At 35.1% G+C, this 13,793-nt stretch overlaps 1 protein-coding gene across 1 annotated transcript in view; it reads right to left on the bottom strand.

The window, feature by feature from the left end:
• The window catches only part of LOC136029970 (uncharacterized), a 32,602-nt gene extending 22,708 nt beyond the window's left edge, over positions 1–9,894 (bottom strand). The window contains exon 1 of the mRNA XM_065708535.1: positions 9,723–9,894. Within this exon, the coding sequence (XP_065564607.1) occupies positions 9,723–9,849 (127 nt within the window). The 5' untranslated portion in view covers positions 9,850–9,894. The remainder of the gene's footprint in view (positions 1–9,722) is intronic.
• Between the last annotated feature and the right edge of the window lie 3,899 nt (positions 9,895–13,793).

The following is a 13,793-nucleotide window of genomic DNA, read 5'->3' as shown; positions in this document are numbered from 1 at the left end:
AGCCCCCTCCCCTCAACCCCCCATAACCCAAAAAAAATCCCCCTGAAAACGTCTGTACACTTCCCAATAACCATTACTGTATGTAAACAATGGTCAAAGTTTATAACTTGCAGCCCCTCCCCCAGGGACTGTGGGGGAGTAAGTCATCCCCAAAGACATAGTTATTATGGTTTTTGACTATGCTGAACAAAATGGCTATCTCAAAATTTTGATCCGTTGACTTTGGGTAAAAAATGAGCGTGGGAGGGGCCTAGGTGCCCTCCAATTTTTTTGGTCACTTAAAAAGGGCACTAGAACTTTTTATTTCCGTTAGAATGAGCCCTCTTGCGACATTAGAGGACCACTTGGTCGATATGATGACCCCTGGAAAAAAAAACAAACAAAAAACAAATTAACACGCACCCGTGATCTGTCTTCTGGCAAAAAATACGAAATTCCATACTTTTGTAGATAGGAGCTTGAAAGTCCTGTGGTGGCGCAGTGGGTTTGACCTTAGCTTGGTAATACGGGACCCAGAGATCGAACCATGCTGCAGGAATGCACTGCAGGGCCGACGCAGGGACCTTAGTAGTCAAGAAGCGTCGTTAATCCGATACAATAGGAGCTTGAAATATTCGCAATAGGGTTCTCTGATACGCTGAATGCGATGGTGTGATTTTCGTTAAGATTCTATGACTTTTAGGGGGTGTTTCCCCCTATTTTCCAAAATAAAGCAAATTTTCTCAGGCTCGTAACTTTCGATGGGTATGACTAAACTTGATGAAACTTATACATTTAAAATCAGCATGAAAATCCAATTCTTTTGATGTATCTTTTAGTATCAAAATTCTGTTTTTTCGAGTTTCGTTTACTATTGAGCCGGGTTGCTCCTGTTCGTTACCACAAACTGTTTGAAATATTTTGTTTTTGAAATTACTTTTTTTAATTATAAAGTTTTTAAATAAATCAATTTCCTTTCAAAATGAGCCATCAAACAGCTCTCTATGATGTTCCAGTGCCAAACTACCTAAGGCGAAAAAAAAACGAAGAAAAAGATGCCGTTGATGTAGATTATCGTCGGTTCAGCCAGTTTTCTTGATTTTCAAACCAATATATTATCCTTGTTATTCAAGCAAAGGGACAGTTTGTTTCCTATATAGGGATATTTGACAAGGCGGTACTAATAGTGTATTCTTTTTTTAATCTGACTCTAGTTTTAGGAGTTGTGGGCTATTTTGTTTTTTACTATGGAATGTGATTGTCGTTTACTAAGTTGCTAGCTACCGCTGCAACCCAGATTTGTTCTTTACTAGGTTTCACACATCTTTATAACTATGATATTGATGTCTACATTTACATGGAACTATACACATCCTTTTTATAGTTGTTCAAGCCAAGGGGCTGTAAGCTTCCTATATAAGGGTTTGGACAACGAAGTTCAAATATTGTACCTCTTGTTTTGATCTGACACTTTTTTTTGGAGTTAATGGCTGTAATATTTCTTAGTATGGGGCATGACTGTCTCTTACTAGGTTGCAAGCCTGACTATAATTTAGAATTCTTTCTTTGTTATTACTTAGTTGAAGATCCTGAAGGATCTTTATTTGAAGATCCTTACAGATTAACAACTTCAGCATTTAATCAAGGCAAGGAAACAAAACCAAAGTGTTGCTTTTGCAACAATTTACTTGGCGAAGTCAAACAAAGGTTGCAGCAACACCTCATGTTGCCCATGCAATGTAAATCTAGTTATTACTTTCTGCGTCAACCAATATAGAAACTAATGAATACAGCACATGATCACAACCCAGAGATTGCTAGAACCCAAACTGGTATGGGGGGACCAAATTCCATCAAAACCTTGCAAGAACTTTTTCTTCAGCTTTTCAGGCATTCACTGATAATGCTTTATCCACAACCATGTTATCCTTTGGTAGTTTGAGTGTTTCATCAAGTTCATTTCAATAAGAATTATGTAGCACTGGATTAGGACATTTAAACTGATCTTCAAAGCAAGTACTCCAGGTCTCTTTAATTATGCATGGAGCTTCAGAGGACGATTCCCTTAGCTTCACAAAGTTTCTCCAGAGTAGTTTGGGGCTTTTCTTAGTGGGAATAGTAAGAGACGAACCATATAGCCTAGACAAATAACTTTTCAAAAGATGCTTGTATTATCTAACCTTTAATTACTAAGTGCCATGGTTTCTTCCTCATTAGGTTTCAATAATACACCTTTTTTACAGCTTCTATGCACACAACATGATTTGATTTAGTTCAACATTCTCTTAAATCTTTTTTAGAATAATTAACTATGCTGATCCTTAATGTAATTCATATGTAAGATGATGATAATAAAATTTGTTAATCAAGTGTAATTTTTTGTTAACTACAAAAGGCACCAGATGTTACAATTCCCTTTAAAACAAGCCATTAAACTGCTCTCTATGATGTTCCAGCACCCCACTAGCTGGGAAGAAAAAAACGGAAAGAAAAAAGGTGCTATTGATGCAAAATATCATACTTGCAGCCACTTTTCTTATTTTTCAAGCCAATGGATTTTTCTGTTATTCAAGCCAAGGAGCAGTAAGTTTCCTAAATAGGGGTTTTGGACGAGGTGATTCTAATGGTGTACTTTGTGTTTTGATATGACTCCATTTTTACGAGCTATTGGCTATTTTATTTCTTAGTATGGGATGTGATCATCTCTTACTAAGTTGCTAGCTGCTGCTGCAACCTGCTGAAAGAAAAAATTTGCAAAAACGTTTGCATTACAGTTGCCAACACTTTTTTCTCTTGGTAAAGGTTTTAATTTATATCTAGAAAAGATAAATTTTTGAAGTTCTTTAGATTTGAGTTCAATCTTGCAAAAATACAAACTCAAGATTAATATAAGCTTCCAAATCTGAGTTTAAAACCTGGTCTGTAATGCAAATTTAAAAAAAAAGAAAGAATAAACAAATCAACAAATTTTTGATATAGCTTAGGGCTATATCCAAGTAATAAGGGGGAAGGGACTTGGATAAGGTTCAGCTAGATGTAATTCTGAAATCTAGTAAATATAAATTTTCTGAATGTGATGATTTATATATTTTGCCATTATGGAAAAGGATGTAAACTACTGTCACCCTTGGAACACTTTTTTCTTAATATTACACTTAGAAAAAAAAGACTGAAAGAGAAATATAATTTTTAATTCCCTATTGTGATATTTCTGAACATAATAACCAATACCATCACAATTGCATCCCTGACACCCTTTCTAATGGAGCTAAATATAGCCCTAGGCCAGAGACTGACAAGTTTTTTTGTTCAAAGAACCAAAAAGACTTTTTGCAACTGTTGAAATCCAATGTAGAACTACAGTTAGGGTATAAAATGTTATCTATAAGAATGTATGCGTTTTTCACTTTGTATCAATAACATCCAGTTTCATTTAATAATATCTAATATGATGTTAAATAAACATTAAACCAATAATTAAACATAGACTTATTTTTTCCATCCTGAATGGATTGAGACCTGGTGAGAAAAAAAAACATGAAGATCATTAACATGTGCACCCAACAGGTCACAATCCTTTGAGAAACAAAATTCTGAATATTAAACACAAAGCCACATATTTTCAGCTTAACACCAAATAGCTAGCAATTGATAATGCTTCATAACAGCAATGCACCATAAAATACCTTGCTACATATGCAGGACTAATACACCTGACAGGTCAAATCCATTTCTTGAAATGTTTCAAACTACATTTATTTTCTCTCACTTTTTCCTTAGTCAAGGAGCGACTTGCCAAAAATATGACTGTGACATTCAAAATGTCGCAAAAATGTGATCAATCAGCAGCACAAGGATTGACAGTAGAATATGGGGTAATAAATAGTGCCAAATACAAATATGGACATTATACACTTGGCTGAGGCAAGAAAAAATTACTATTACAAAATGCATTTCACAAAAACTTTCAACAGTGATCACACAGCTTACAGTAATTGATGCCACTGATTATGAGTGTTTTTGGTATGAAGTTGGGCTTACTGCTGATAACATTGAAACTATGAATGTTGTTTTTTTTCTTCAATAAAAAAAACTGCTCTAATGATCAAGTATTTGTTGAGTAACAGATAGTTATAATCTGAAACTGGGGACATACCAGACTCATTAGTACATATGTGAACTCAGGAATTACACACATACCCTTGAAGATGAATATTCTTTCATTCCTAGGTGAAATTTTAAATAAGATGAACTATAAAGATGGGTATGCTTTATTGAAAGAGCTGCCAACTACCTTGTATATTGTACTTATTTACAATCTTTGAAAGACAATTTACAATTGCTTAACATATCAAGATACTAGCTAATCCTTTATCCTGAACATAAATCTGTTCATTTCAAATAACATGAACAAAAAAGACTGCCAACTGCTAGCTATTTTGTATAACCTACTAACCAACAAACTTTAAAAGTAATTGTCTCTGCACATCACATTTTTCTATCTGAGTCTCAATTATAGAGATGTAAAACTTTAAAAACTAAAGAATTAGAAGAATTAATTGTATTGTATGGGATTAACAATGATTCTTGACTACTAAGGTCCCTGCGTTGGTCCCGCAGTGCATTCCTGCAGCATGATTTCTGGGTCCTGTATTACCAAGCTAAGGTCAAACCCACTGCGCCACCAGAGGAGTAGAAGAATTAGTTATACAGCATAGATATGATTCAAAAATTTCCCACCACAGTCACAATGTAAACAACAAGGTATATTTCACATTTATGACATAATTTGTTGTACATTACTTACACAAGCAGTACTCAGAAGCCATACAAACTTGGAATACCTTAAGGTTGAACACAATTGACCAGCACTCACAATCCTGAAATACCCAGCCAGAATGAAGAGGTCTACAAACTATGACTTTGGTTGATTTGCTTTTAGAGAAAAAAAGAACGTAGAACTAGAAATAACCACACTTAGCATGGTACTCAAAGGCAACACTTAATGGTGGAAAATACTTGAGCTCCCATTTTCAATGGTATAAATTTACTTGTAAGTCACTCACAAAGAGAGGTAAAGAGGTTTAGATCTTTACCATATGCATAAACAAAGATTTTTCAGCAAATAAAAGGAAAATTTTCTTGTACAGAAGGATGAAATTTTAACCTTTCTATCTCTTTCACAAGCAAAGCAATCTATTCCTGCAATCCCCATTCTTTAACAGTCTTAATAACCCCTCTTTTTCCTTCAGAGAACTTAAACTCAACTGAATTTCAGCCACAAAGCACATGAAAAAGGCAGATAAAAAAGGGATCATTTGATAAATTCCTGCAAAGCAGATGTATAGGTAAATAGGCACTGAATATTCACAGAGTTAGACAAATCTTTCCATATTTCAGAATTTGAGTGGTATCCAAGGGATAACTTAAATGATACAGTAAAAGGATGACATGTATGCATCATTAGCATCAACATATGTAATGTTAAAACCCTCTTCAAACAGTCCAACATCAGCTGTCTAGGTCTAGTATTGGCTGCTTCATGGGTAAAACTCAAACACAAAGTTCAAAATCTGTATCTATACTTCCACTTCTGCTGAGCATCCTTATTATCATCCAATCTTAGAAGCCATCAGAGAGGTAGACAGCTAAAACTGCTTGAAGCTCATACACTAGGTTGTGAATGTGTCAAATAAGAGTTGAATACGTTTTGCCTTTGCCTTAGAATTTGATAGTATCAAATTTTGATCATCTAGGTTTCAGTGTTTACCTAAAGATACCGAAATTTGTGTGGAGATCCTTGCTGCTCCTGCCAACAAAAGATTTGGTTTGCCAAATCCAGAAATGGCACTTCTCTCAAATATAGAAGTACAAATTAGCAAAGCTCATAAAAAAGCAAATTCTTTAGATGGTGAAGTCCTGTGTTCCCAGCAATGACAACACTCACCAATACCCTTTTGACAGCTTGAAGTTAGCATTTACTGTACAAAATTTTTGGATTTTCTTTATTTTGCCTGCTCATTATTCATGAACTGTGCTTTGCTCAAATCAGCTTTATCTCCACCCAAGTAGCAATCAAGTATTCTATTTTCAATCTTCACTAGGTTAGAGCTATTGTTGCACCCATGATAGCTTGCATATTTTACAAGACTATCAGCATTCTCAATATTGACTCAAGTCTCATAGTATACAGTCTCAGGACTATTGTCTCAAGAGTATAGCACTGAGGAAATAATCAATACTGTATCAATTAGAACTAAGCCTGAACTCCAGAACAGACTTCACTTTATCAACAGCTTTGTGTGTTTGTAAGATAAAGGAAGGGTGATCTTCTTGGTGAGCAGTGCCAAACTCACTTTTAGGCATAATAAATAATAGCTCACTAATTCAGACAAGACTGGGGCGCAAAAAGAAAGAGTATTGCACAGATTTCTATTTTTACCTGAGCTAAAATTGGACCATTCTGCTTCTTTGCTAATAGTACCAAGACAAAAAGGGTTAGAGAATAGCTAGATCACTCAATTTGTAGAACAATAAATTTCCTACTGAATTCATTATTGTAAAATACAGCTAATATAGGCAAATTTTCAAAATAGATGAAGATTGTTCCCAAAACACAATAAATGATTCTATCTTTTAAGTTGATTTTTAGGGAGTAAAACTGAAATTAAAAAAGAACCGATTTTAACAAAGTGTATTGAGTATTATTCAATTTCCTTTGGTTTGAGCATTAATTGAGCAATTTTGCAGGAGTTTAGAATTTTTTAACAATTTGAAATGAACTTTGTCAGTCAAGATCATTTTCAAGAAAATTAGAATTAACAGGGATGTTGGACCAACTTGTCAACTATATAGCACTTATTTTTTAATTCAGCATGACTGGTTACATCAGACTGCATTCTTGAACCTTCTGGTGCTTGCCAAGTCTCCAGAACCTTAAATTAACATTTCTCTCTTGTGGCTCCCTGACAAACTACAGGTACATATTCTCTCTTAAGTAGTTTGACAGAACAATGGGATGTGATACATGCAAGAGTATAGCAGCAATATTGCTACCAGATTTTGAAACAAATTTTCTTGGATAAACCAATAACAAATCTATAACACATGTTATGGTGAAAATGGATCATGGGAGTACCTCTAATTTCTAATTATTCATGTTAATAGGTTTATGAAGAAGGATTTTGATAATTTTTTTGAAAATTTTATTACTTAGATAGGGACATGATGAGCACTCTACTCAATTCCTTTTTCTAAAATAGGGACATAAAGATGATTAGATGATAGATGAAGACAAATTGATAGATGATTCAAAATAGAAAAAATTTTTTACTCACAAATCCAATTTAAAGCCTTCAAAAGAATCCTAAAGTGACACCAAATTTCAACAATTCCATTGAAATCACTTAAGACAGTAATTTTCACAAGTCCTGTGATATTAAAATCTGCAACCCTGTCTTAACAAGGATCACACACTGCAATACAAGATGATAACCAACAAAAATATATTTTTGGACTAAATATGGGACTATCAGGGGAGGGGGCTATATTGTCAGGGTAACAACTATTAAAATGAAAAAGGACCATGGTACAGGAATCAAATTTCATTTTAGGATGTATTCAAGGGCTTTAAATTTGGTTTGCAAGTGAAATAATTTAGAAATAATTTATTTAGAGCCTACAAAAAGGCATTAATTAGTATGTCCACATTGGCCCTAAGTATGTAGTACTTTACCAAAGTTTTAACTTGTTTTTTTCTTTGTTGTTGCAGCTCATTTTAATTGTAAAATGTATACAATCAGAAAAATAAAGATTTTTTCAAGAGCTGCAGTTTGACAACAGAAGATATGCATAAGGTTCACAAGTTACAGTTTGGCAAATATTGCCCTAGATATATAAAAGAGTTTGATAAGTTTTCAGATGGAATGTAGGCTGTTTGGCATTATAAAAAACTGTTTGTAAGAAGTAAGCAGACAAAATTATGAAAAATCTATAGAACTGGCAAACTTCAGCATATTTGGCCCCATTATAGGAGGGGGCCAAAAAACAATTTTAATGGCAGTGATTGTTATTATTAGGAAGAAAATATGGAATGAAGAACAGTATTAATTTTTTTCCTAGCTTATAAGTAACTCTAACCTGGTCTCCTTGAGCCTTGTATATTATATAGGTCTAGCCCAATAAATGAAAAGAGTAGAATTCTAGATTGGGGACTTCTCTTTACCTGGCAAAGTAGCTGAGTTAAGAGAGCAAGTCTCAGGAATAGATCCAGAGCCTTAAGTATTGTATTATATCAGATTAACAATGCTTCTTGACTACTAAGGTCCCTGCATTGGCCCTGCAGCATGATTCAATCTCTGGGTCCCATATTACCAAGCTAAGGTCAAACCCACTGCACCACCACAGGACATCCAGAGCCTTAATGACCCCATGGGAAAATATTTTAAAGTACTTTACCTCTTCCCTCTCCAAGGGGTACTAACCTTTGATGATCTTTTAAAATTTTTCTTTTATAAATATGAACCATAGAAATAGATCTATTTTTTTTAATTAAGGCATTTGAACAGCATTTTGAGCCTCAAAGCTTTACTTAATCCTGATCTACAAGATGTTAATGATTTTTATATCTAAATCTTAAAATTAGTAGGAAGACCATGATGTTGCTTAAAATTCTACTGAAATAACAAGAACTGTATCATCAACACCAAGCCAACTGCAAGAAAAAACCTTATAGAGATTATCTCAGATCCTTAAAACTCTCTACACTGGTTTAAAGAAGAAAAAGAGAAGATGTCATCATGACTTGCAAGTTGCTTGAACACTCAAGTCAAAGTTCAGTTTTGTCTTCACTTCTCTACAACTTTACTAGGGGACATGGCTGGAAACTATGGGTCCTCATAATCTAGCAAGGTGGACATCAGACTTCTTTACTGTTTGCTTTATGTTACTATAGGATAGTCTCTTAGATGCCACTGTTTAAATCAAGACTGTTGAATAATTCTAGGAGGATTTCAACTGTGACTGGAGAAATATGGAACATAAGCAAACTTGAAATGTTGCCTAAATGGGTAATGTTTATATTCACAGACTATTCTAATAGCTAAGAAAAAACCTAGCTCTTTAATAAGAATTGTATTCTAAATCTAAACTTAAAATTCTTTTGCACTGGAAATGCCCTTTACCCCATCCCTATACATATCAGTTCAGAGTATGTACTTTAGGTTGTAGGGGTTAAGTACATTCCTGGTGCAAATGAATGTTAAGTTTGGATTCAGGATGCAATTCTGACTATAGATGTAATTTTATTTCTCAGGTACCTGAATAGTCTTTTTATACAAAAATTACACAATGTAAAACAATTTAAGGTAATCTATAGTTGAAATGAATTAGCCTTAATATAATAATTCTGCATAAAATGAAGAATAAATTATTGTTTTTAGCCCTTTTCTATAGGTCTAGCCAAATGTAAGGCACCAAGGCATCATTTTGAGGACCTAAAAGGAATTTTCAAGTTAAATAGCTATTGTATTAAAGAAATAGCATAAAACTGGCATGTTTTCCAAAATCATAGCCTATCTCAGTAATGGGAATATATCCAAATTTACCCTCTTATTTATGGGAGTCACTATTCTACATCTTTGTCACAAACTTTGTGAAAAACTTCAGTCAATTTTTCAACTAGGAAACGTATGGCCTCATTAGGCTATCCTAAGCCTAGGTTACAAGCAGAAATTCAAACTCACCATTTTCAAAAGAAAAAGTTTTTATTACTGAATTATTGTTATTTTCTATTGAAGCTAGCTTAGTTTCCGTGTGAATCGCCAACTTTTCCCTAAATTGTCTGGTGACTTGGAAAATCCTAGCTTCCATCTTTCTTCAAATTAAAATTTTAAATTCAACGTAAAATTCACCTTCGTTCGTCGTTGACAGGTCTTAGATTAAACTATGAAAATCAGCGAAAATAGGACATTTTTAGCGTCTTCTTCACGCTGCAAACCTCATCGCTGCACCAAGTTCAAGATATTACGACACATATTTGAAACTGAAGGACCATGGACTGCAAAACTGAGGCATGGAATGGTTATCGATTAGACTTCTTAGAAGAACTACTAATACAACCTGTGCTACTAAAATCTTTTTAAACTCCTGCATGAATTCTTTGATACCTACAAAATTGCCCAAATCAGAAGAATTTTTTTTACCCACAAGAAATTTGAAGAGTTTCTCACTTCTATGCAGCATTTGACTTGTGTTCGAAGTTTCTACTTGACACATATATCACGTTTAAACGGTTTCTCAACCGTGTTCACTGTTTGGTGCTGGTTCTAAACGTGCGCTCGAGAAAAGGGCTTACCACATATATCACATTTAAAGGTTTCTAACCTGTATGCAGTCTTTGGTGTGTGTTCAAAGCTGCTCCTTGAGAAAAGGTCTTGTCACATACATCACATCTAAGTGGTTTCTCACCGGTATGTACTCTTTAGTACGGGTCCAAAACATGCAACCGAGAAAAGGTCTTACCACATAAATATCACGTTTAAAGGTTTTTAACCTGTATGCAGTCCTTAGTGTGTCTTCAAAGCTGCTGCTTGAGAAATGTATTGTCACATACCTCACATCTAAATGGTTTCTTACCAGTATGCACTCTTTGGTTCTGGTTCAAAACGTGCACTCGAGAATAGGTCTTACCACATAAATATCACATTTAAAGGTTTATAACCTGTATGCAGTCCTTAGTGTGTTTTTAAAGCTGCTGCTTGAGAAAAGGTCTTGTGACATAACTCAAAGTTAAATGGTTTCTCACCGGTATGCACTCTTTGGTGCTGGTTCAAAACATGCACTCGAGAAAAGGTCTTACCATATACATCACAATTAAAGGTTTCTAGCCTGTATACAGTCTTTGGTGTGTGTTCAAAGCTGCTGCCCAAAATGAGTCTTGTCACATACATGTCATTTAAACGGTTTCTCACCTGTGTGTACTCTTTGATGCCTGTTCAAATTGGCTGCTCGGGAAAAGATCTTGTCCCATACATTATATTTAAAACGCTTCTCTCCTGTATACACTGTTTGATGGGTGTTCAAATTTGCCGCTTGAGAAAAGATCTCGTCACATAAGTCGCATTTAAACAGTTTCTCAACTGTATGCATTCTTTGGTGCTGGTTGAAAGCAGGCGCTAGAGACAAAGTCTTATCACATACAAAAACTTAAACGGTTTCTCACCTGTATGCACTCTTTGATGCCTGTTCAAGTCGGCTGCTTGAGAAAAGGCCTTGTCACATACATTACATTTAAATGGTATTTGCCTTGTATGCACTCTGATGGGTCTTCGAATGTGCAGCTTGAAAAAAGTCTTGTTACACACCTGCTTTGATGTTAAATTGGGGGAAAGATTTTTGAAAAGGTCGTGGCCTTAGGAATAGGTCAGATATCAAAGATTCCTTTTACCTTTTTTGGCTCAGATTTTTCAAGTAGGTGAACTTTTTATTTAAATATGTACTTTTTACTAATATGTACTTTACTTAAATAATGTACTTTCGGTTCTAAGTATTTGAGTTATTTCATATCACCGGCTGTGTACGTTTGTTCAGGCACGTTTATATCAGTTTTTAGTATTTTTATCAGCTATAAGTCTACAGGTACATTTTTATCAGTCAAAAGTGACTGAAAAACAACTACCCCCCCTCCCACGCCCATCATTTCCCCAAGCACATACAATCAAAATTTTGAAATAGCCGTTTTGTTTAACGTAATTGAAAGGTCCAGAAATTATGTCTTTGCGGAGGACAACCCCCCATTAGCACTCAGGGCAAGGGTTATGAGTTTGTCCCTGTAAGTATATAAGGCATATATAGAAAGGGTGATCATTAACACTCCGGAATGGGCTAATTTGATTGAAAATCAGATGTTCTAGTGCCCTTTTCAAGATTCAGTGATCAGAAGGTAGATACCCTCCCCTACACCTCGTGTTTTCCTGAAGTGTATCAGATAGAAATTTTGAGATGGCCATATGTTGTAGCAAAAACTTCGAAACGAGCTCATTCGATCGGAAATTGAAAGGACTAGTGCTCTTTTTAACAGTCAGAAGTGATTGGAGGGCAACTAACTCCCCTTTATTGCCCACCATTTCCTCAAACACATCCAATGAAAACTTTGAGATAGCCTTTGATTTCTTCAACGTAAACTTCAAACTTTGATTTCTTCAACGTAATTGAAGGGTCCGGAAATTTTATATTTGAGAATGACAACCCCCCTACAGCCCTCAAGGCAAGGGTTGTAAGTTATACCCTGGGGGCATATGAGGTATATATGAAAAGGATGATCGTATAAACTTTGGAGATTGGATTAGTAATCGAAAGTTCTAGTGCCCCTTTTAAGATCCATAGTGATCAGAGGGTGGATAACCTTCCACCTCATATTTTCCCGAAATGCATCTAATAGAAGTTTTAAGATGGTCATTTGTTGTCTTAGAAACTTGAAAAAGAGCTCATTCGATTGGAAATTGAAAGAACTAGTGAACTTTTTAGTAGTCAATAGTTATTGGAGGGCAGCTATCCCCCCTCCCATGCCCACCATTTCCTCAAACACATCCACTCACAATTTCGAAATAGCCATTTTGTTCCACGTAATTGAATGGTCCAGAAATTATGTCTTTGAAGATAACACCGCCTCCCCCAGAGCCCACGGGGCAAGGGGTGTAAGTTATGCTATTAAGTAAGTTATAGGGGTAGTAAGTTATTACTCCGTATATGAAAGGGGCTTTTCCTCCTCAACGCCCCGCTCTTTACGCTAAAGTTTGACTCTTTCTCTTAACTCTACATTTTGAAACAGTAATAAAAAACTTTAGCGTAAAGAGCGGGGCGTTGAGGAGGAAAAGCCCCTTTCATATACGGAGTAATTTCTGTTCGTTTGAACTTTTAATGTCGCTCCTTACTTTCATTTAAAAAAACTTGTTTTTTTTTTATTTCTGGACGTTTTTGAATTAATGCATGTTTTGATCTTGGCTCTCCGCAAATAAATAATTAAAACGAAATTTTATTAATTTTTTTGGGCTAAATGGCTTTTTCATAGTTTTAATCGTAAGATTTTGAGAAAAAAGGAGCGAGGGAGGAGGCCTAGTTGCCCTTCAATTTTTTGATTACTTAAAAAGGCAACTATAACTTATAATTTTTTACGAACGTTTTAATAAGTAAAAAATATACGTAACTTACGAATTAAATTATTTAGTGAACTTCTATATTCGTATGTTTTTATTGCGTATATCAGGGGGCTCACCCCTCGTCGATACCTCGCTCTTTACACTAAAGCTTAAATTTTGTCCCAATTCCTTAAGAATGACCCCTGAATCACAAAGGCCGTAGAATAAATAGTTGTAATTACTAAAAATACTTTAGCGTAAAGAGCAAGGTATTACGAGGAGGTGAACTCCTCATATGCGTAATAATTTCTGTTCGCTTTAAGTTTTAATGCTGCTTCTCACTTTCAGTAGAAAAAACTTTTCGTATTTATTTTTTCATTGTTTTTTTAAATAATGCTAGAAAATCCTGCGCCCCCTCCATTGAAAGTCTCTTTTCCCATGAGAAGTTCATCCATGGAAAGATCCTCCCACGTAACCCCCCCTCAACCCTCCCCCCCAAACCAAAAAAAACCCTGAAGACGTCTTTACACTTCCCAGTAACCATTACTATATGTAAACACAGGTCAAAGTTTGTAATTTGCAGCCCCTCCCACGGGGATTGCGGGGGAGTAAGTCGTCCCCAAAGACATAGTTATAAGGCTTTTCGACTATGATGAGTAAAATAGCTATCTCAGAATT

Source organism: Artemia franciscana, chromosome 8 (genome assembly GCF_032884065.1).
Source record: "Artemia franciscana chromosome 8, ASM3288406v1, whole genome shotgun sequence".
NCBI classification, from domain to species: Eukaryota; Metazoa; Arthropoda; class Branchiopoda; order Anostraca; family Artemiidae; genus Artemia; species Artemia franciscana.
Note: the sequence above shows the minus strand (reverse complement) of the source record. Positions and strands in the feature narration are given on the sequence as shown.